The sequence below is a fragment of the Scyliorhinus torazame genome, chromosome 3 (genome assembly GCF_047496885.1).
Source record: "Scyliorhinus torazame isolate Kashiwa2021f chromosome 3, sScyTor2.1, whole genome shotgun sequence".
NCBI classification, from domain to species: domain Eukaryota; kingdom Metazoa; phylum Chordata; class Chondrichthyes; order Carcharhiniformes; family Scyliorhinidae; genus Scyliorhinus; species Scyliorhinus torazame.
The window spans coordinates 66,328,340-66,350,330 of NC_092709.1; the positions used below are offsets into that span (position 1 = coordinate 66,328,340).

Consider the following 21,991-nt stretch of genomic DNA (forward strand, 5'->3'; position numbering starts at 1 on the left):
TATTTGAGGAGTCCCAAATGGTATTGGATACTGCAATCATCAGCAATTGGTGAAGAAGCTGAAGATAGCTGGGTCTAGGACCTGAGGCCTATCCGACCATCTCTTTATGTAGCTTGGTGTCAAATTCTAATCCCACATTCCTGTATCCGGCTCATAACCCAATAGCTTACAGCACTTAAGGTGCAGATCTAGGTACTGTTTAAATTTAGGGTCTCTGCCTCTACCAGCAGTGAATTCCAGACTCCCACTACTCTCTGCATAGAAAGGTTCTTCCTCCTGTCCCCTCAACACCTTCTGCCACTTATCTTGAATCTATATCACCTGGTTCCAGAATTCTCTGCCAAGGGAATTTATTTATCCTGTCCACTCTCATCTCTTCCCCTCATAATTTTGTACACCTCTTCTTGAGACGGTGTTAGCCGCAGACCTGTTAAAGTGCAACCCGTTCATCTTGCACGGGTCCCACCAGCTCCAGAAGTGGTCCCAATGTTTCAGAAATCTGATGCCATCCCTGTTATATCAGTTCTCCAGCTATATGTTTAATCGCTCCGTCTTCTTATTCTATGTTCACAAGAAGATGGCACTGGGAGTAATCCTGAGATTACTGCTTTTGAGGTCCTGTTTTTTTTTTTTTCTTTCGTCACACCCTAAAATATGCTTTCAGGACCTAATTCGTTGGTACCAATGTGGACCACGACTCTGGCTCTCTCAGAAGAATGTTCCGCAGCCACTTTATGACATCCTTGACTCTGACACCAGGGCGGCAACAGACCATCCTGGAGTCACACCCAGAAATGCGTGTCTGCTCTCTTAGCTTACAAATCTCCAATTGCTATTTCTCTTTCTTGTCTCTTGTGCTGCTGAGCCATCTATGGTATCACCAAATTGGTTCTTGCTGCATTCCTCTGAGGAATGATTGCCATCAGCAGTATCCAAAATGGAAAACCGGTTAACAAGCAAGGTCGACTCCAGCGATAAGAACATGAGAACTAGGAGCAGGAGTAAATCATCTGGCCCCTCGAGCCTGCTTCGCCATTCAATAAGATCATGGCTGATCTTTTTGTGGACTCCGCTCCATTCACCCACCTGTTCACCATAACCTTTAATTCCTTTACTGTTCAAAAATCTTATCTATCTTTGTCTTCAAAACATTCAACGAGGTAGCCTCAACTGTTTCCCCAGGCAGGGGACTCCACAGATTCACAACCCTTTGGGTGAAGAAGTTCCTCCTTAATTCAGTCCTAAATCTGCTCCCCCTTACTTTGAGGCTATGCCCCCTAATTCTAGTTTCACCCGCCCGCGGAAACAATCTCCCTGCTTCGACCTTGTCCATTCCTTTCAGAATTTTAGTACGACCGTTACCCCAATGCCTCCACCGCGAACCCCTCATATAGCCCCTTGCTCTGCGACTGCATCTCCACTGTAGATGGGACTGTTGGTTCCAGAAGCCCGAAACCCGTCTGGATGGCAGCTAGTCCCTGGGTCGGCCTGCCCTCCGACCGTCCGCCCCCTCGGGTGTTCCTACCTACTGTACGGGATCAGCCATGTGGTGAGCACCAGATAGTGTCCCAGGAGCCTCTTTACTAAAGTGCCCAACCGAGGTGAGTAGCTCTGGAATGGTGGAGGTTGTTGGAGACAGCTGTGACGGGATATCCGTGCCATCCTCCGACTCGGGTTCTGGGGTCTCCTGGGTCTCGGATGGAGGGCTGGTGTTCGAGCTGTTATCCCTGTCACTGCTTGGCTCATGATGGTGGTGGTGGGGGGCTCCGGCTGTGGCACTGTGGGGGGGGCTCCGGCTGTGCCACTGTCCGGGGGCAGGGATGCCGGATAAACCTACCCCATCACCAGATCCTGTAAGACGCAAAACAAGATGCATGATTGGGGGTGGGGGTGGTGTGGGAGGGAGGGTAAGGGTGGTTTGGGGGTGGTATTTGGGGGGGGTGGGGGCTTGATATGTGCCATGGGGAACCGCAACTAAGCGAGGTCTCGCTTCCTCGCCTGTGGCCGAACTCCACCTCTGTGAACCCCCTTTCCTACGGTCCTCCGACCACGTCCAGCGCCCTCTTCTCTGCCACAGTGAGGGACCGCAAGTCCGGCTGTCCCCCTCCTGTCCTGCTTCCAGTGGTTCTGCATGACCTCCTCCAGGCTGGGGGGGTGGGGGTTGTAGCCTCCAGTGTTGCCCACTGTGCTGACAGCCTCTACCACCTGTGCACGGTGAACGGCAGCGGTTGGCAGCCTCCTTCCCGGACCAGGGCACATCGCCTCTCCTTCACTGCGTCCAAGAGGGTCTCCAGCTTGGTATTGGTAAACCTCGGGGCTGTTCTCCCCGCTGCCATCTTGTTAGCTAGAATGGTGTGTGTGGGGAGTGCAGTGTGTATATGTGGCTGGAGCCTGACAGCCTCCTGGGTGTCAATCGCTGAACCTGTGAAACCGGTACCATTTCTCATTAGAATCGATTGTGTTCCACGTGGTGCCGGTGCTAGCCCCTCAACAGTAGCGGAGTCTGTCTAGGTGCAGCACCGGTTTTGCTGTCGTGAAAGTCTATGAATTCTGCGTTGGCCTCAGCACTTCGTCTCAGAAATGGAGAATCCCGCCCCTTATGTATGGGGTGAATTGACATTCGATTGATGAGCCACTGACCATTGTCTCCTCTAATAGGGAAATAGAGAATCGTGGCTGAAGCCAGAACAGGACTGGATACTTAACATCCCAGGTTAAATGTTTTTAATAGAAACAGGATGGGTAAAAAGGGAGGAGCAGTGGCAGTCTTGGTAAAAGCCCTTGAACGATTTGCAGTTCCTGAATTAGAATCTATATTCATATGGTTGGATGTGAGAAACAGGAAGAGAGTGGTTACCTAGTTGGTACTATAGACCTCCAAATAGTGGGGAGAAAGTAGAAGAGTGCATTTGTAGGCAGATTATGGAAATCTGCAGGAAAAGTAGGGCTGTGATAGTTGGGGTTTTCAATTACCCTAAGGTAGACTGGGAGAAGGGGAGAGTGTGGGGCACGGAAGGGGAAAAATTCCTGCAGTGTGTGCAGAAGAACTTTCTGGAAAAGTACATTTCCAGTCCTGCCAGGAAGGAAGCTATGCTGGATCTATTCCTAGGAAATGAGGCCGGCCAGGTGGCGAACATCTGAGGGGGAGCAGTTAGAAAATAGTGATTATAAGACAAGACGGTTCAATATGAATTTGGGAAAGGATAGAAATCAGTCACGGATCACGATCCCATACTAGAAAAAGGCAAATTTTAGAGGTCTTAAGATGACCCAGAACAGGTTGATTGGTGGATAAAATAATGGATGAAAAATGGAATACATTCAAAGGAGAGATGAATAGAGTGCAAGTTAGGTACGTACCCATGAGATCTAAAGGCAGGGGACTGGATTCTCCCAAAATAGGGCTATGTCTCCACGCCGGCGTAAAAACGCTGGAGTTGCACTCCCGAGTTTCCTCAAAAAAATAACAGTCGATTCGCTCACCTTCCAGGAGCTAGCAGGGACCCGGAGTGCTTCACGCAGCTGCGGATACGGGCTCCCGCACTTCCGGTTTCGAGTCCGCGCATATGGACGGTGGTGGCCTCCAGCGGCCACGCCGAGCGCCATGGCGGACTTGGACCGCGGAGGCAGCTGGAAGATGTAGGCTCCCCCGCTGATCGGCCGCGCGCTCGAAGATCCAACCGCGCACAAGCACTCCCGTGCCCGATTTCCCCCCCACCAGTGCGGCCGTGGACTAAGTCCGCAGCCGCCACGCGAGCATCCCATCCGGCAATACCATGTTAGTTCCATGCCGTCGGGAACACGGCTGGTCGGGAGCGGAGGACCGCTGCACAGGCCCCTGTCAATGGTCTCCCAGCCATGGTGAGTACTATGCGCACCATGCCGATTTTCGGGGCCCGGAGAATCGCCGGGCCTGATTTCGGCGCCAAATTGGATTCTCCGCGCCCCCGCCTAACGTGATTTTGGCGCGGGGCTGCGGAGAATCCACCCCAGGGTATCCAAAGTTGCAATACCCTGGATGACTAAGATTATTGAGGAGAAAATAAGGAAGAAAAAAGAGGCATATGATACATGCTGGAATAATAACAGCAATAGAAATCAAAAAGAGTATCTCAAATGCAGGAAAGAGGCTAAGGCTGAAATGGGGAAGGCTAAGAGGAAGCTTGAGGAAAGGATGGTAGGTTGCATTAAAACAAATAGCAAAATGTTCTTCAAACATATTAATAATAATAAAAGATTAGTGAAGGATAGAGTGGGGCCCATAAGGGTAAACCAGGGTAAGCTGCTCACTGAAACAGAGGGTATCACAGAGGTATTAGATCAGGACTTTACCAAAATAGAAGATGGTGACAATGGCCCAATTAAAAATGTGTTGAGTAACTGAACAGTATAGTGATAGATAAGGAAGAGGTGCTAAAACAGCTGTCTGGAAACCAGGTAGAGAAGTCACCAGACCCAATGGGATATATCCTAGATTACTGAAAGAGGTAAGGGAGCAAATTGCGGAGCCTTTGTCAGAAATTCTCCAGGTCCCTCTGAACACAGGATTAGTCCCGGGGGATTGGAGGATCGCAAATGTGATGCTGTTGTTTAAGAAAGGGACGAAGGATAACGCAGGAAACTATATGCCTGTCAGCTTGACATCAATAGTGGGAAAACTGATGGAGGCTATAATACGGGATAAGATAAATGTACAGTTGGAGAAAAATACGTCAATACTAGACGGTCAACCTGGCTTTGTCAAAGGCAGGTCTGATCAATTTAATTGAGTTCTTTGAAGAGGTGACACAGGCAGTTGTGCTGTGGATGTTCTATATTTGGACTTTGCGAAAGCATTTGATATAGTGCCACATGGTAGGTTGGTTAGTAAATTAGAAATGTTTGGGATTGATGGGCCCTTGGCAGCATGGATTAGAAGTTGGCTAAGAGATAGGAAACAGAGGGGTAGGTATAGATGGGCATTTCTCAGACTGGAGATGAGTTGAAAGTGAAGTTCCCCAGGGCTCAAATGTTGGAACCTTGCTTTTTCTGATTTATATAAATGATTTAGTGATGGGTGTTGAGGGCAAAATCTCTAAATTTACAGATGATACTAAGCTCGGGAGAATAGTGAATAGTGAGGATGGCGCTGAGCGATTCAGAGGGACAGTGACAAGTTGGCCAACTGGGCAGACACCTGGCAGATGAATTTCAATGCGGAGAAATGTGAGGTAATGCATTTTGGGAGAAGAAACATGGGGAGACAATACAGGCTTGATGGTTCAACTTTGAGGGGAGTACAGGAGCAGAGGGACCTCTGGGTTCAAGTGCCTAATTCTCTGAAGGTGGCCAGGCAAGTTAAAACAGTGGTTAAAAAAGGCTTATAGGATCCTTGGGTTTATAAATAGAGGCGTAGCGGTGGCGCAGTTTGATCCCGGCCCTGGGTCACTCTCCGTTTGGAATTTGCACATTCTCCCGTGTCTGCATTGGTCTCACCCCCACAACCCAAAAAGATGTGCAGGTTAGGTGGATTGACCACACTAAATTGCCCCTTAAAAATAATTGGGTACTCTAAATGTTTTTTTTTTTTAAAAGGCCTGGCAGTGGATAAGTGATGGCAAATATTTGAGGAACCAATGTATGCATTGCAAGAGTTATACATTCCTTGCTGGCGCAAAAACACAACAAGAATAGTGGCTTAACCATGGCGTACAAAATAAATTAATGATAGAATTAGATCCAAAGATAATTGGGCACTCTAAATTTATAAAAAACATACTGTTCAGTTATTCAACACCCACATTTTCAACCGGGCATCATGAAAAAAAAAACCCCAAAAATAAATAGAATATAAAAGCAAGGAAGTGGTGCTACACCTCTACAAATCATTGGTCAGACCACATTTGGAATATTGTGTTCCGTGCACCTTATTTAAGGAAGAATGTTAAAACTCTAGAGAGAGCACAGATGAGATTTAATAGAATGATTCCAGGAATGAGGAATTTTAGATACAAGAAAAGGTTAGAGAAATTGAGCTTTTTCTCCTTGGAGCAGAGAAGATTAAGAGGTGACCTTGAGGTGTTCAAAATTATAAACAATTTTGACAGGAGAAAGAAGGATATTCTGTTCCACTAGTTGGTAAGTCAATGACTAGGGTGTCACAATTTCAAGGTGGTCAGCAAGAGAGCTAAGAGTGAGATGAGGAGAAACTTCTTTACTCAGAGTTGTTGGGATTTGGAGTGTGCGGCCTAGGAGATGGTGGAGGTTCAAAAGGAAGCTGAATTATATGTTTTGAAAGTGATGAATTTAGAGGGCTGTGGAGATGGGCTGGGCAATGGGACTAGCTAGTTGGCTCTTTCTGGAACTGGTGCTGACACGATGGGTCGAATGGCCTCTGTGCTGTAAAATTCTATGATTTGAAGCAGAGGAAGATTATAGCTATGTGGAGGACAGTGGGTTTAGCTTTGGATTGCACTAGAAAAGAGATGACACAGACACAAGGCTGAATGGGGACCTTGAGTGTTGAGTGTTGTAAATGTCTCTGGTTCAATGATGGTCCACAGATGGTTTCCTCTTATGCCTTCAGCAAGCAGGTTGCGCATTGCAAATTCAGTCCACCATATTTGCAATCAATTTTTCAAGTCAGGTTTTTTTTTTTGCAATAAACAATTTTAATGAGGTGTTTTTGGCATTACAAAGAGCAACAATACAAAAACAATGTACAAAGAACAATAGACATAGTGCAATCACTGACTCCCATCCCGCCTAATTGACCCCCTATTCTACGCTACCCTAACCCCCCCCACCCCTTCCACTCTCTCTCTCTCTCTCTCTCTCTCTCTTCCCCCCCCCCTGCTGACAATTAGTTCTCCGCGAAGAAGTCGATGAATGGTTGCCACCTCCGGGCGAACCCTAACAGTGACCAAGTCAGTAATTTATAAGGAATACAATAGCTGTAATCTAAAAATTAAGCCTTCATGCATTTTATTTGCTGTATTTTTTTTCAAAAAAGAGTTGGCTCTCCTGTACTTATTCATGGGGTCTACTTTGCCAGAATAACCTTGATCAAAATTGTGTGGGGTGCTCTTTCCAAGGGCCGGTGCAGACTCGATGGGCCGAATGGCCTCCTTCAGCACTGTAAATTCTATGATTCATTGCTCACTATGCAGGCTCTGTTAGGGAAGTCAAAAGCAGATTGGGTGACCGCTTTGTGGAACATCTCTGGAGTCTGCAAGCATGATCCGCAAGCTATCTTATGCTTCCACTCTGATATTTCTAACCGTGGCTTCTTGCACTGTTCCATTGAATCTAAATGTAAGCTCAGAAAGCAGCACGTCGTCTTTCAGTTAAGCACTTTACAGCCTTTCAGACGTAGCATTTTGTGTTTGGCCATTTAGATTGTAACTTTCCTCTTCTTTTGCTGAGTTTGTTTTTTCACTCTTGTTTTTCTCTCTCTTGCTTTCAGAAAGCAGATATTTGTAAAATTGTCTCCTCTAGATTCATACTTCCTCTGGACGCTTTCTTCTTTCTGTCATAAAGTCAAATACCGCAGATGCTGGAAATCTGAAATAGAAACAGAAAATTCTGGGAACACTCAGCACATCAGGCAGCATCTCTGGAGAGAGAAACAAGAGTCAACATTTCAGATCAATGACCCTGTCACCAGAACTTCTGTTTGTTTGATTTGTTACCATTCCCTCTGGCCTTGTACTATGAACCTTTCTGTCACTTAAGCATTCTTACCTTCCACACTATCACAGACCATCCTTTTTGTTCTATTTCCTCCCCACTTTTACTTGCTCTAAACCAATCACATTTCTAATTCTTCCCAGTTCTGATGAAAGGTTGAAATATTAACTCTGGCTGACCTGTTGAGTAGTTCTAGCATTTTCTGTTCTATTTCAGATTTCCAGCACCTACAGTATTTTGCTCCTGGAAACATTTGAGGTTGAGATAAAAGTAGATGCTTTCATTTGCCGATATTCTTAATGTAGAGTCAACCTTAACATGTACAATATTGGGCTGTTTGCTGAAGGTGTGATTATCTTTGGCAGCAATGTTCTATAGAAAACTGCGGAGAGATTAAAGGAGATGACTGGGGTCTAGCTCCTGCTGATGGATCGGGGGATGCATATCCAGAATTTCCTGAAGACATTGATGGAGATGTGAATGATGTAAGTAATGTACGGTTTCTCTGCCTCTTCCCAAGTGGTTTAGCTAAGGAAGCTGTGTGACAAACTTTTTCCCCCTTAAAAGCACACTGGGATGCATTTCCTTGCTACTCCTCCAGTATCACATTTCAGTGACTATATTTTCTGTATGAGTCTAGATTAACAACACTGAAAGTTAATTTGGCGGGAGCACAAACCCGTGTGTGATTATATTCTTGCACAATATCCTGCAGGGGCCCTAGATGACAATTATGAATAGGATCCTTACAGCTCCCTTTAGCCAAGGGGCACTGAGATCAAGTTTGATGTTCTCACTGATATTTATTGATGCACCGGGAGAATTTGCATCCCTTTGTTGCTGTTTCATTGATAAATTTGTTAGATGGGGCAAAGAGAAACTTATTGGGTCACTGTCTGCGGAGCCTGCACGTTCTTCCTGTGTATGCGTGGGTATCCTTCGGGTGCTCCGGTTTCCTTCCACAGTCCAAAGATGTGCAGGTGAGGCGGATTTTGGCCATGCTAAATTGCCTGTGTCCAAAAATGTTAGATGGGGTTACGGGGATAGGGTGATCTTTCCACGGGCCGGTGCAGACTCGATGGGCCGAATGGCCTCCTGCACTGTAAATTGTATGATCCATGTATGATTTCTGTTCTCATTATAAAGTAGTTTCGTAGTGTATTCAACAAGAAAGTTGTGGCCTACGTGCCGAGTATGCCTGTGCTAACCTTCAAATGTCATCTTGATTAAGGAAGTTAAGAAAGGAGGGACAGATGACAACGTCTTTCCTTTTCAGTTGTGTCCGTGGGAAACCACAGTGTGGTATTGAAAGTAGTAGAGGAGATGCCTGGTGTTTATATAGTTTCTATTATAGTTTTTTTCTGACTGGCACAACCACACTTTTTTAATTGCCGACTTTCTAATTGGCTGCAGGAATAAGCTCAATAAGTAAAAATGCTGTATTGTGGTTCCCAAAAGTTAGAAAAAATCACACTTGAATGCTGGGGCTTTATAGAATATATTTCTCAGATCACATCATGTGCTACAGACTAATATATTGTTAGTTCCATACACAGTGGTGCGCCAGTGGATCATGTGGCATCCTAGATACTGACCAATGCACATACACCGGGATATATAGCTCTTAAACAATATTGGAATAATATAACTATAAAACATTACTCTTTTTTAAAAAAATGCCTCTATATACCAAATAACTTCCAATTATTAACTATTTTTGACATGTCTAAACTAAAGAAGATCAACAATTACATTTTATAATTAAATTTAATGTCTTAAGAGCCTTTTATCGCTTGTTTTCTTAAAATAATTATTCTTTGTATCGTTTAAATGGTAGGATGCTGTGCCCATCGATCTGTGATGATTTGGCACACTGCACGGCACACTCCCCAGGCAATATTGGTGTTGTAGGAGTCGTGCCTGACCTTGTTGGTGGTGCTGTTCTGCTGGTCAGTGATGCTGTTGCTGTTGTCTAGCTTGTTACTGATGTTGCTAATCTTGTTGATGAACTTTTCCATGTTGGGCATAGGTCAAATATGGGTGGAATTTTACCATGTTTTTTCAAAGTGTCCAGCTCAGACTGAAAACTGGCGTATAGCTCTCCAGCTGCACAGACCCAATTTTCACTCCAGATCTTGCGCTGCTTTGAGTAAACAAAATTTAATGGGTGAGGGCTACACCGTCACTCTGGTGGGACGGGGCCCGATAGAGCCGGCAATGCCGGCTCCACTGAGATCGAGCACTGTCTTTAAAGGGCACCCTGAACAGAACTCTTCCCCCCCACCCTGTGCACCAAAGGGCCCCCCCCCCCCCCCCCCCCACTGCCTGCTCCTCCATGTGACTGCAAGTGTTTCCTGCCCCCCCCCCCCCAAATGGCCTCGGTGCTCCCCCCCCCCCCCCCCCCCCCCCCCCCCCCCCAAACCACCACACACGAGAACCCCCCTCCGCCATGTGGTTCCCCAAAGAGCACTGCCCTGTGGCACAGGTTGGCAATGTGCCAACCATACCACCCCCCCCCCCCCCCAAGGGTCTATACTTAAAATCACTCCCAGTGTAGACACCATTTTTTAAAGAGTCTTTCTAGATGCTTACCCAGTACACAATTGAGCAGACTTGCACTTCTAGATTCCCATCTGGCCTTGTTAGTGTTGTTGGGGAAGGTTTAAACTAGACTAGCTGGAGGACGGCAACCAGAGGGCATATTCAGATAGGACAAATTCAGAGCAGGAGACAGAAAAATAGCAAGTAACTCTGAAAGATAGAAGCAGCAACGGTTAAAAGAAATTGGCAAATGGTATATATTGTAAGTGCAAGGAGTATAGCAAACTAAGCTGAGGAGCTAATAGCACAGCTAGACACATGGCAGCATGATATTATTTCTATAACAGAAAGTTGGTTTAAAGAGGGGCAAAAATGGCAGTTCAGCATTGTGGAAATTGAGGAAAGACAAATTTTCCCAAGCTCTTGAGAGGTGATCGGTTACAACCACTTGAAGGGAAATCTGTGACAGACCAATGGGAGGCATTCAAAAGTGAGATTTAATGGGCACAGTGTTGACATCCCACAAAGAAAAAGGGTGGCACTGCCAAATCTCGGAAATTTGGTTATCTAGAAGTATACCGGGTAGGGTAAGGCAGAAAAAAGAAGCTTATGGCAATCACCAAAAAAAGATCAATATGTTAGAAAGCCTAGAGGGGTAGGACAAGTACAGGGGTGAAGTAAAAAGCAAATCAGGGACTTCCGGGTGCGGCGATGACCAGCTAAGTCGCACGTTTCGGCACGTCCCGTTTTAACGGACTTTTGGGCTCTTATTGGGAGCCCCAACGGCAATTTTCGAAGGCTAAACCCACTGTGAGGCGACATAGAAGGGAGTCCCCCCGGATGTGAATGGACAGAAGAGATAATAGTGGCCAGATTGCGGAGGATCCTCTGGAGCAGCGGCAAAGAAGGGAAGTGAGAAGCAAGATGGCGGCGGAGGGAGGCCAGTTGGTATGGGGCCGAGAACAGCAGGAGTTCCTCCGGCGATGTGTGGAGGAGCTCAAGAAGGAGGTGCTGGCGCCGATGCTGCAGGCGATTGAGGGGTTAAAGGCGGCGCAGAAGACCCAAGAGATGGAGCTCCGTGGAGTGAAGGCAAAGGCTGCCGAAAATGAGGACGAGATACAGGGCTTGGTGGTGAAGACGGAGACGCACGAGGCACTGCATAAGAGGTGTATGGAGAGACTGGAAGCCCTGGAAAATAGCTCAAGGAGGAAGAACTTAAGAATCTTGGGTCTTCCCGAAGGGGCAGAGGGAGCGGACGTTGGGGCGTATGTGAGCACGATGCTCCATACCTTAATGGGAGCGGAGGCCCCGACGGGCCCCCTGGAAGTGGAGGGAGCGTATTGAGTCCTCGTGAGAAGACCAAAGGCAGGAGAAATACCTCGAGCAATAGTGGTGAGGGTCCACCGATACAAGGACGGGGAGATGGTCCTGAGATGGGCGAAAAAGACACGGAGCAGCAGGTGGGAGAACGCGGTGATCCGCATGTATCAGGATTGGAGTGCGGAGGTGGCGAGAAGGAGGACGAGTTTCAATCGGGCCAAGGCGGTGCTCCACAAGAGGAAAGTGAAGTTCGGAATGTTGCAGCCAGCAAGACTGTGGGTTACGTACCAGGGCAAACACCACTGCTTCGAGACGGCAGAAGAGGCGTGGGCATTTATTGAAGAGGAGAAGTTGGACTAGATTGGAGAAAGAGTGTTCGTAATGAAGTAGTGAGGTGGTGGCAAGGGACTGTGAATCAGATGGGGCAAAATTTTCTTTCCCCTCGAAGGGGGGGGGGACACACGTAGAAATGTGGGCGCCGGTGGGGAAGGGGAGGGGGAAGAAGAGAGGGAGCTGCGCTATTAGGGGCGGGGCCGAGTGAAGCGCGGGCTTTGTTCCCGCGCTATGGAAATTGTGGTGGGAAAAGGGGGCGCAGGAAGGAGGGGGCCTCACATAATGGGAGACTAAGGGTAAACGGGGGAAGCCGAGGTCAGCCAGAGTTTGCTGACTTCCGGAAGCAATATGGGGGGAGCAACTAAGCTAGAGAGGGATCTGGGGGGGGGGGGGGGGGGGGGGGGGGGTTTAACTGGGTTGCTGCTGCTAAGGGGAAGGGGGAGCTGTTACGGGATGGGATGGTCGGGACGGGTGGGCGCCGTCGGGGGGATAAGCGGGAGCGTGGGAACCGGGTGAGGAGATGGTTTTAAAAAGGGGATGGCTAGCCGACGAGGGGGGGGGGGGTAGGGGTAAAGAGCCCCCCAACCCGGTTGATCACGTGGAACGTGAGGGTTGAATGGGCCGATTAAGAGGGCAAGGGTACTTGCACACCTAAAGAAGCTAAAGGCAGACATGGTCATGCTTCAGGAGACGCACCTGAAACTGGCGGATCAGGTCAGATTAAGAAAAGGATGGGTGGGACAGGTATTCCACTCGGGCTTGGTAGAGGGGTGGCAATACTGGTGGGGAAACGGGTATTGTTTGAGGCGAAGACCACAGTGACGGACAGTGGGGGTAGATACGTGATGGTGAGTGGCAGATTGCAAGGTGAGGCGGTGGTGCTGGTGAATGTATATGTCCCGAACTGGGATGACGCGAACTTTATGAAGCGTATGTTGTGGCGCATCCCAGACCTGGAGATGGGAAAGTTGGTAATGGGGGGGGGGGGGGGGGACTTCAACACGGTGCTGGACCCAGGGCTGGACCAGTCCAGATCTAGGACCGGGAGGAGGCCGGCAGCGGCCAAGGTGCTTAAGGACTTTATGGAGCAGATGGGAGGAGTGGATCCCTGGAGGTTTACTAGGCCAAGGAGTAAAGAGTTTTCCTTCTTCTCCCATGTCCACAAAGTGTACTCCCGGATAGACTTCTTTGTCCTGGGAAGGGCGCTGATCCCGAAGGTGGCAGGAACGGAGTATTCGGCTATAGCCATTTCGGATCATGCCCCACACTGGGTAGATCTGGAAGTAGGAGAGGAAAAGGAACAGCACCCACTCTGGAGATTAGATATGGGATTGCTGGCAGACGAGGGGGTATGTGTAAGGGTGAGGGGATGTATTGAAAGGTACCTAGAGATCAATGATGACGGAGAGGTCCAGGTGGGAGTGGTCTGGGAGGCGCTGAAGGCGGTGGTTAGAGAGGAACTGATCTCCATAAGGGGAAACAAGAGGGTGAAGAAAGGGAGAGATTGTTAAGGGAGATTTTGAGGGTGGACAGGCAATATGCGGAGGCTCCAGATGAAGGGCTATACAGGGAAAGACGAAGATTGCACACTGACTTTGACTTGTTGACCACGGGTAAGGCGGAGGCACAATGGAGGAAGGCACCGGGAGTGCAGTATGAATATGGAGAGAAGGCGAGCCGGCTGCTGGCCCAACAACTTAGGAAGAGGGGGGCGCGGCGAGAGAGATCGGAGGGGTTTGGGACGAGGAGGGAAAGATGGAACGGGGAGCGGAGAGGGTGAACGGGGTGTTTAAGGTATTTTACGAGAGGCTATATAAGGCTCAACCCCCGGAAGGGAAAGAGGGAATGATGCGTTTCCTAGACCAGCTGGAGTTCCCGAAGGTTGAGGAACAGGAGATGACAGGACTGGGAGCGCAGATTGAGGTGGAGGAGGTGGTAAAAGGAATTGGGAACATACAGGCAGGGAAGGCCCTGGGACCGGATGGGTTCCCGGTGGAGTTCTATAGGAAATACGTGGACCTGCTGGCCCCACTTCTGACGAGAGCCTTTAACGAAGCTAGGGAAAGGGGGACACTACCCCCGACGATGTCGGAGGCGACGATATCGCTGATCTTGAAAAGAGACAAAGACCCGCTGCAGTGCGGGTCATACAGGCCTATTTCCCTCTTGAACGTAGATGCCAAGCTTTTGGCCAAGGTGATGGCGACGAGGATAGAGGACTGTGTCCCCGGGGTGGTCCATGATGATCAAACTGGGTTTGTTAAAGGGAGACAATTGAATGCTAATATACGGAGACTGTTGGGGGTGATGATGATGCCCCCACCGGAGGGGGAGGCAGAGATAGTGGTGGCGATGGATGCAGAGAAAGCATTTGATTGAGTGGAGTGGGACTACCTGTGGGAAGTACCGAGGAGATTCGGATTTGGAGAGGGGTTCATTGGATGGGTTTGGCTCCTATACAGGGCCCTGGTGGCAAGTGTGACTACAAATAGGCAATGATCTGACCACTTCCGACTATATAGGGGTACAAGACAGGGATGTCCCCTGTCCCCGTTACTGTTTGCGTTGGCAATTGAGCCACTGGCCATAGCGCTGAGGGGCTCTAGGAAGTGGAGGGGGATACTTAGAGGAGGAGAAGAGCATCGGGTGTCATTATACGCAGATTTGTTGTTATATGTCGTGGACCCAGTGGAGGGGATGCCTCAGATAATGCAGACACTCAGGGAGTTTGGAGAATTTTCAGGATATAAATTGAATATGGGGAAGAGTGAACTGTTTGTGATGCACCCTGGGGAACAGGGCAGGGGAATCGATTTACCGTTGAGGAGAGTAACTAGGGATTTTTGGTATTTAGGGATCCAGGAGGCCAGGAACTGGGGAACCTTGCATAAGCTTAACTTGGCACGACTGGTAGAGCAGATGGAAGAGGACTTTAGGCGGTGGGACATGGCGCCCCTCTCATTGGCGGGCAGGGTGCAGGCGGTTAAAATGGTGGTCCTTCCGAGGTTTCTTTTTGTGTTCCAGTGCCTCCCTGTACTGATTACAAAGGCCTTTTTTAAGAAGGTGGACAAGAGTATTATGAGCTTTGTGTGGGCTGGAAAGACCCCAAGAGTGAAGAGGGGGTTCCTGCAGTGCAGTAGGGACAGAGGGGGACTGGCACTGCCGAGCCTAAGTGATTATTATTGGGCCGCCAATGTGTCAATGATATGTAAGTGGATGAGGGAAGGGGAGGGAGCGGCGTGGAAAAGACTGGAGATGGCGTCTTGTAGGGGAACTAGCCTAAAAGCACTGGCGACAGCGCCTTTACCGTTCTCCCCGAAAAAATACACCACAAACCCAGTGGTGGTGGCAACTCTGAAAATTTGGGGGCAGTGGAGACGACATAAGGGAGTGACGGGAGCCTCAGTGTGGTCCCCGATAAGGAACAACCATAGGTTCGTCCCGGGAAAGATAGATGGGGGATTTAAATCTTGGCAGCGAGCAGGAATTGCGAAATTGCAGGACTTGTTCTTAGACGGGACGTTCGCGAGTCTGGGAGCACTGACAGAAAAATATGGGTTGCCACCTGGGAATGCATTTCGCTATATGCAAGTGAGGGCTTGAGGTGGGGCTGAAAGGAAAATGGGAGGAGGAGCTGGGGGAAGAGATTGAGGAGGGGCTGTGGGCAGATGCCCTCAGTAGGGTAAACTCTTCGTCCTCGTGTGCCAGGCTCAGCCTGATACAATTCAAGGTTCTACACAGGGCGCATATGACTGGAGCAAGGCTGAGTAGATTTTTTGGAGTGGAGGATAGGTGCGGGAGATGCGCGGGAAGCCCGGCGAACCACACCCACATGTTTTGGTCATGTCCGGTATTGCATGGGTTCTGGGTAGGTGTGGCAAAAGTGAGTTCAAAGGTGGTGGGGGTCCGGGTCGAACCAGGCTGGGGTTTGGCTATATTCGGGGTTGCAGATGAGCCGGGAGTGCAGGAGGCAAGAGAGGCCTATGTTTTGGCCTTTGCGTCCCTAGTAGCCCGGCGAAGGATTCTACTTATGTGGAAAGAAGCTAAACCCCCGGGCGTGGAAGCCTGGATAAACGACATGGCAGGGTTCATAAAATTGGAGCGGATAAAGTACGCACTAAGAGGTTCGGCTCAAAGGTTCACCAGGCGGTGGCAACCGTTCCTCGACTATCTCGCAGAGTGATAAAAGAAAATAGGAAAGGTAACAGCAGCAACCCAGGGTGGGGGGGGGGGGGGGGGGAGGACTCATTTGGGTCCTCAGGGGTTTTATGTGTGTGTTTATATATCAGTTATTTATATTAGATTTTACGACTATTTTAGTTACTAGTTACTATTTCTGTTGTTTCTTATTTTGATGTTGGCAGTTGCCGCTAGTTAGCATATTATTTATTTAAAAACGATCAATGTATATATTATTACAAAGCTGTAAAATGGGAAAATTTTGTTTTTGTTTGATCGAAAAGCTTTAATAAAATATATATATTTTTTTAAAAAGCAAAATCAGGAAGTGAGTGACTTTGGAGTTCATGTCCATAGGTCCCTAAAGGTGGCAGGACAAACAGACAAAGTGATAAAGAAAGCATTTGGAATGATCGCTTTATTGCACCAGGTATAGAATACAAAAGCAGTGGTGTAATGCTGAAACTGTATAAACCATTGGTTAAGCAACAACTGGAGTTTTGTGCACAGTCACCACGTTATAGGAAGAACATAATGGCTCTGGAGAGAGTACAGAAGAGGTTGACAAGAATGTTGCCAGGGCTTGAAAATTGTAGCTATGATCGAGATTGGATAGGCTAAGGCTATTTTCCCTAGAACAGAGGAGGCTGAGGAGTGACTTGATTGCAGCATACAAAAACATGAGGGGCCTAGACAGGGAAGGCTGATTTCCCGTCGCTGACAAGTCAATTACCAGGGGGATTGGATTTTAACAGGATTGATAGAAGAGTTAGAGGGGATATTAGGGAAAACATTTTCACCCAGATTGTAGTACGTGTCTGGAATTTGCTGCCCGGATTGTGGTTAAGGCAGAAACCCTCAACTCATCTAAAAGGTATCTGATCTGTACCTTATGTACTGTAATCTACAAGGCTGTAATCTGAGTGTTGGAAGGTGGCATTAGAATAGACGGCTAGTTTTTTCAACTGGCAGGCTGAATGGCCTCTATGCTGTAACTTTTCTATGGTTCTATAGCTCATGCGTCTTCTGAAAAGTTCTCTGTGTCATTTTGGTTACATGGATTCTAGAATCGACCAGGAGAATACCATTTTCCAGTGACATGACATCTCTGATTGACCAATACTGCTGTATTGATGGCTGAGCTTGTTACACCTCATCAAACCATTATTGGATTACTTGCTGAGAGAGCGCGTCTGTAATTGGTCTCATCTCTGCATTGACTGTTTCAATGGTGTTACGTTCACTAACTGGTGGATGTTTACACCTAGATCTATATCTCACGTGGCGGCAGATGAAATAGGGCAATTGCCAACACCATTTTTCTTCCTGGCTTTTATTTCAGAGTGAAATCATTATTCTGAAGTGTCAAGAGTAACCTCTGCTGGTGTTGTGCACTGAACTCTTTTGAAGACCTTCTCTAGTGGACAATGATCACTCGCCACTGTGAACCTGCTCCCATAGAAACCAGACTGATTCCAGGGATGGCAGGACTGTCATGAGGAGCGATTGACTAGGTTGGGTTTGTTCTCGCTGGAGTTCAGAAGAATGAGGGGGGTCTCATAGAGACTTATAAAATTTTAACAGGACTAGACAGGGTAGATGCAGGGAAGATGTTACCAATGATGGGTGTATCCAGAACCAGGGGTCACAGTTTGAGGATTCCGGGTAAACCATTTCAGACCGAGATAAGGAGACATTTCTTCACACAGAATGGTGAGCCTGTGGAATTCATTACCATAGGAAGTAGTTGATGCTAAAACTTTGAATATATTGTCATGTTAGAGTACCTTTTAAGAAATGGGTGTTTATAAATGGGTATGTATATAAATGTCTGTAGTGAGAGTACCTTTAAGAAATGGATGTTTGCTACTGCAGTGATGTCAGAGGGTGGGTGGAGCTGGGCTGTCTGTCAGCTTTTTACTTTTGTTTTGGGCTGTTTGCTGCAGGGTGTGTTTTAGTTTCGTTTTCAGTGTTGGAGCGGAAGCCAGACCAAGCAGGTGTACTGCTGTTCGCTCTGCCATCAAAAGACTATCTCTTCTTGATCATTTGGTGAAGTCAGAATTATAAATGTATTCAGTAGTGACTTTATCCTGATGTGCTTCTGATAAAGGTTTTGTTTTTAAGTCGTATGGAGGTTAAAAGGAAAGCTTAAAGGATGACTTAGTGTTGTATTCTTTGGGGGTTGTATTTGAATTAATGGTTGCTAAGATGTTCACTGTATCTTTTAAAAATGTTAACTTGAGTTCATAGAAGAAACATTGTTTTGCTTTAAAAAATACTTTTTTCATTTCTGCTATCTGTAGAGTGGGCCGTGTGCTCCCCATACCATAATCTAGTAAAAGTTGTGGGTCAGGTGAACTCCATGATACACTTTGGGGTTCTCTAAACCCTGGCCCATAACAATATTCAAGGGGCGGCTAGATATAGCACTTGGGGAGAATGGGATCAAAGGCTATGGGGAGAAAGCAGGATTAGGCTATTGTGTTGGATGATCAACCATGATCCTGATGAATGGCGGAGCAGGCTCGAAGGGCCAGAAGGCCTCCTTCTGCTCCATTCTTCTACGTATCTATGTATAATTTTTTTGGATCCATATACGACTGCCAAAAGCTTTCCTTTCTATGTTGGCATACCTGGTTCTCAGCTGATTTTATGATATTTATTGTAACAAGTAGGCTTACATTAACACTGCAATGAAGTTACTGTGAAAAGCCCCGAGTCGCCACATTCCGGTGTCTGTTCGGCTACACTGAGGGAGAATTCAGAATGTCTGTCTAATTCACCTAACGGCACCTGATGTGCTTCTGATAAAGGTTTTGTTTCTAAGTCATATGGAGGTTAAAAGGAAAGCTTAAAGGATTACTTAGTGTTGTATTCTTTGGGGGTTGTATTTGAATTAATGGTTGCTAAGATGTTCACTATCTTTTAAAAAGGTTAACTTGAGTTCATAGAAGAAACATTGTTTTGCTTTAAAAAATACTTTTTTCATTTCTGCTATCTGTAGAGTGGGCCGTGTGCTCCCCATACCATAATCTAGTAAAAGTTGTGGGTCAGGTGAACTCCATGATACACTTTGGGGTTCTCTTTCGGGACTTGTGGGAAGAAATTGGAGCACCCGGAGGAAACCCACGCAGACAGGGAGAATGTACAGACTCTGCACAGTCAGTGACCCAAGCCGGGAATCGAACCTGGGACCCTGGTACTGTGAAGCAACAGTGCTAACCACTGTGCCACCGTGCCGTCCATAGAGCTTTGAATGCAAAAGCTATTGGTTTACCCTCTTGCACCAGGGCTGCTCTCCAATTGTTTTTTGTGGAAAATCTTTCTTGTCATATGAGAGACTTGCCTCCTTGCATATTTTTTTGAATTTGCTGAAACCTCTCGTGTGACTTTCAGCGCTGGTACCAACCAGCTTCTTTCATTAGATGTCGTAGGTTCGCTCTGTGTTTTGATGTGTGAGGTATGAACGACTCATACTGGATCAAACAGAGGAAACTTCTCCGCTCTTTCTTGTCTCTTAGAGCTTCCAACTCCAAGATGAGTGTTATGTTTTCAAGGCTCTGCTTGTCTCCGTCAGGTATGCACAGCAGTCTGAAGAACTGGCATTCTGTCACTATCGCAATTCTTTTGTCTGCATTCTCCGCTTTCCTTGATCTCTCCATGGTTTCATCTCCACTATAAATCAGGATATCATGGCTGAATGCTTGTTTGCATCCCTTGTATGACTCTTCTACTTTCTGATGGAACATCCTGTTTCACTTTGAAGTCAAAAGGTATACATGGGAATTTGTACCTTCCAAGGATGTGTTGAATGTCATCAACAGCAAAGATTCCTCATCAAGCTTCATGTTCCAGTATCCGTTTCTGGAGTGAGGAAAACCTTTCCCCCTGCCACTGCTGGGGTGACTTCTTCCAATGTTGAATTGGGTAGCGATTCCTCTTTATTGTTTGATTAAGGTCTTTGAAATCAAGACAAATCTCTAGCCATCCATTTGACGTGTCTTACCCCAATGAAATTTACCCAGTCTGCAGGCTCTGTGACTCTGGCAATCTCTTCCTTTTCTTCCATCTCTTGGAGCTCTCTTTATAGCTCCCCTTTAATTCTCTTGATACTTACGTGAGCGGTGAATCAGGGATTTCTTCACTGGATCAATAGTGATGTAATATTCAAAATGTAGCAGGCAACCAAAGGGTTAAACAGGCCAAAGGAAAGTACTGTTGGCCCCAGCTCAAATGGATACACGCACCCCTGACTGAGTCACATGGTCCCATTCAGACTTAAACTCATTAGGGAATGCGTCGGGTGATTCACCCAAGAGCCATTGTGCTGAATTCTCTGTCGGCGGGATCCTCCGTTTCGCCGGCAACGCACTCACGCCTGCGAATTTCCCAACGGCATGGGGGCACGCCGGACCAGAAAACAAGCGAGGTGGGGCGAGGATCCCGCCTGTTATCTTTCGGGACATTCCTGCATGACCAGTCATTATCCTATTAACAGAGTCTGATGACCTAAAGGGCTATCAATGGATGGCTAAGTGCATAGGAATGACATAGCTCCGGTCTTTTGTGTAAAGAGGAGTGGGCAATCAAGCAACCAAATTACAGTCTGATCCAGCCTGGACATTCCATAGGAAGACCTTTGAAGGGCTGGACAGAGCTTATGGAGAGAGAGAGAGAGAGAATCAATTTGGAACAGACAGAGAAGATGTGAGCAGCCATGAGGCAGGTCATGAAATCTGCTGCACAGGAAAAGATATAAGCAGTCATGGAAGTGGTTATGAAGAAAAGCCACAAAGAGAGAGCTTTGGAAAAGGGTTCTGAATTAATGCGCCTAACAAGAAAGATTGCTTCCTTAATGCAAGTGGTGCCTTGACCTGTATGTGTAAGTGGAACAGGAGCTGTATTTTCATAAAGTGATGTTTAATGGGAACTAACTAGTGTTAAGGTGAAGAAACTGCATGTAATCTGTTTAGTGTTAGAACTGTGAAGTAAAAGTTTAAATATTGTTCAATTTTTGTTTAATTAAAGGTTTGTTTATAAAATAACCAAGCCCTATTGCTTATATTATCACTTCTGGAACGTATCAATCTTCCTGCACAGTCTTAAAACTTTAATAAAGTTACACGCCTGGCTCAGTATCTTAGCCATTGTTGAGGGCTGACCAACAGTGTAACACAACCAACTCCTCAAAACACCTATAGATACATTCAGATCAGATATTTCTTGCTCCTTATCAGAGGGAACTTTTCAATGAGTGTGCTACCTTCAGTGTCACCTCCTTCTTCTCAGGTTCATTGAGATCACAACTGCTTAACCTTAGAATAGGGGTACTGTTTCAGTGATCTTTTTGTGTGTGTGTGTATGTGTCCATCTGAATTGGGCAGTTCTCCGTTCCACCATATGCCATTAACATGATGTTACTCCATTTCAGAGCATCTTTCTTTGGGTAACCAGTTTCTTTCATATTTTCAGGAAAAAAAAGTCTGGTTTGGTCTTAGCCAGGATGATGTTACTCTGCATTGTTATCAAGATTTAGATTTGTGATGTTGGCTTGCTTACTTAACGGTTGTGTGAATTTACTTTCTTAGGAATCTATTGCATCCAGACATTTCATGCAATTGTCTGGTTTCTATGTCCATGTACCGAAGTAGAGTGAAATGTATTTTTCTGCGGCCGAGGGAACGTATCCAGTACGTGCACAGTAGACAAAAAGAATAATCAAAAGAGAACATTGACAAATGGTACATCGACAAACAGTGATTGGTTGCAGTGCGGAACAAGGGGCTAAACAAAGCAAATACATGAGCAAGAGCAGCATAGGGCCTTGTGAATAGTGTTCTTACAAGGAACAGATCAGTCCGAGGTGGAGTCGTTGAGGAGTCTTGTAGCTGTGGGGAAGAAGCTGTTCCTATGTCTGGATGTGCGCGTCTTCAAACTTCTGTACCTTCTG

At 46.9% G+C, this 21,991-nt stretch overlaps 1 protein-coding gene across 1 annotated transcript in view; it reads left to right on the forward strand.

The window, feature by feature from the left end:
* Positions 1-21,991, forward strand: part of ppid (peptidylprolyl isomerase D) — a 93,021-nt gene that overhangs the window by 43,765 nt on the left and 27,265 nt on the right. Inside the window, 1 exon segment of the mRNA XM_072495782.1 lies at positions 8,034-8,153. Within this exon segment, the coding sequence (XP_072351883.1) occupies positions 8,034-8,153 (120 nt within the window).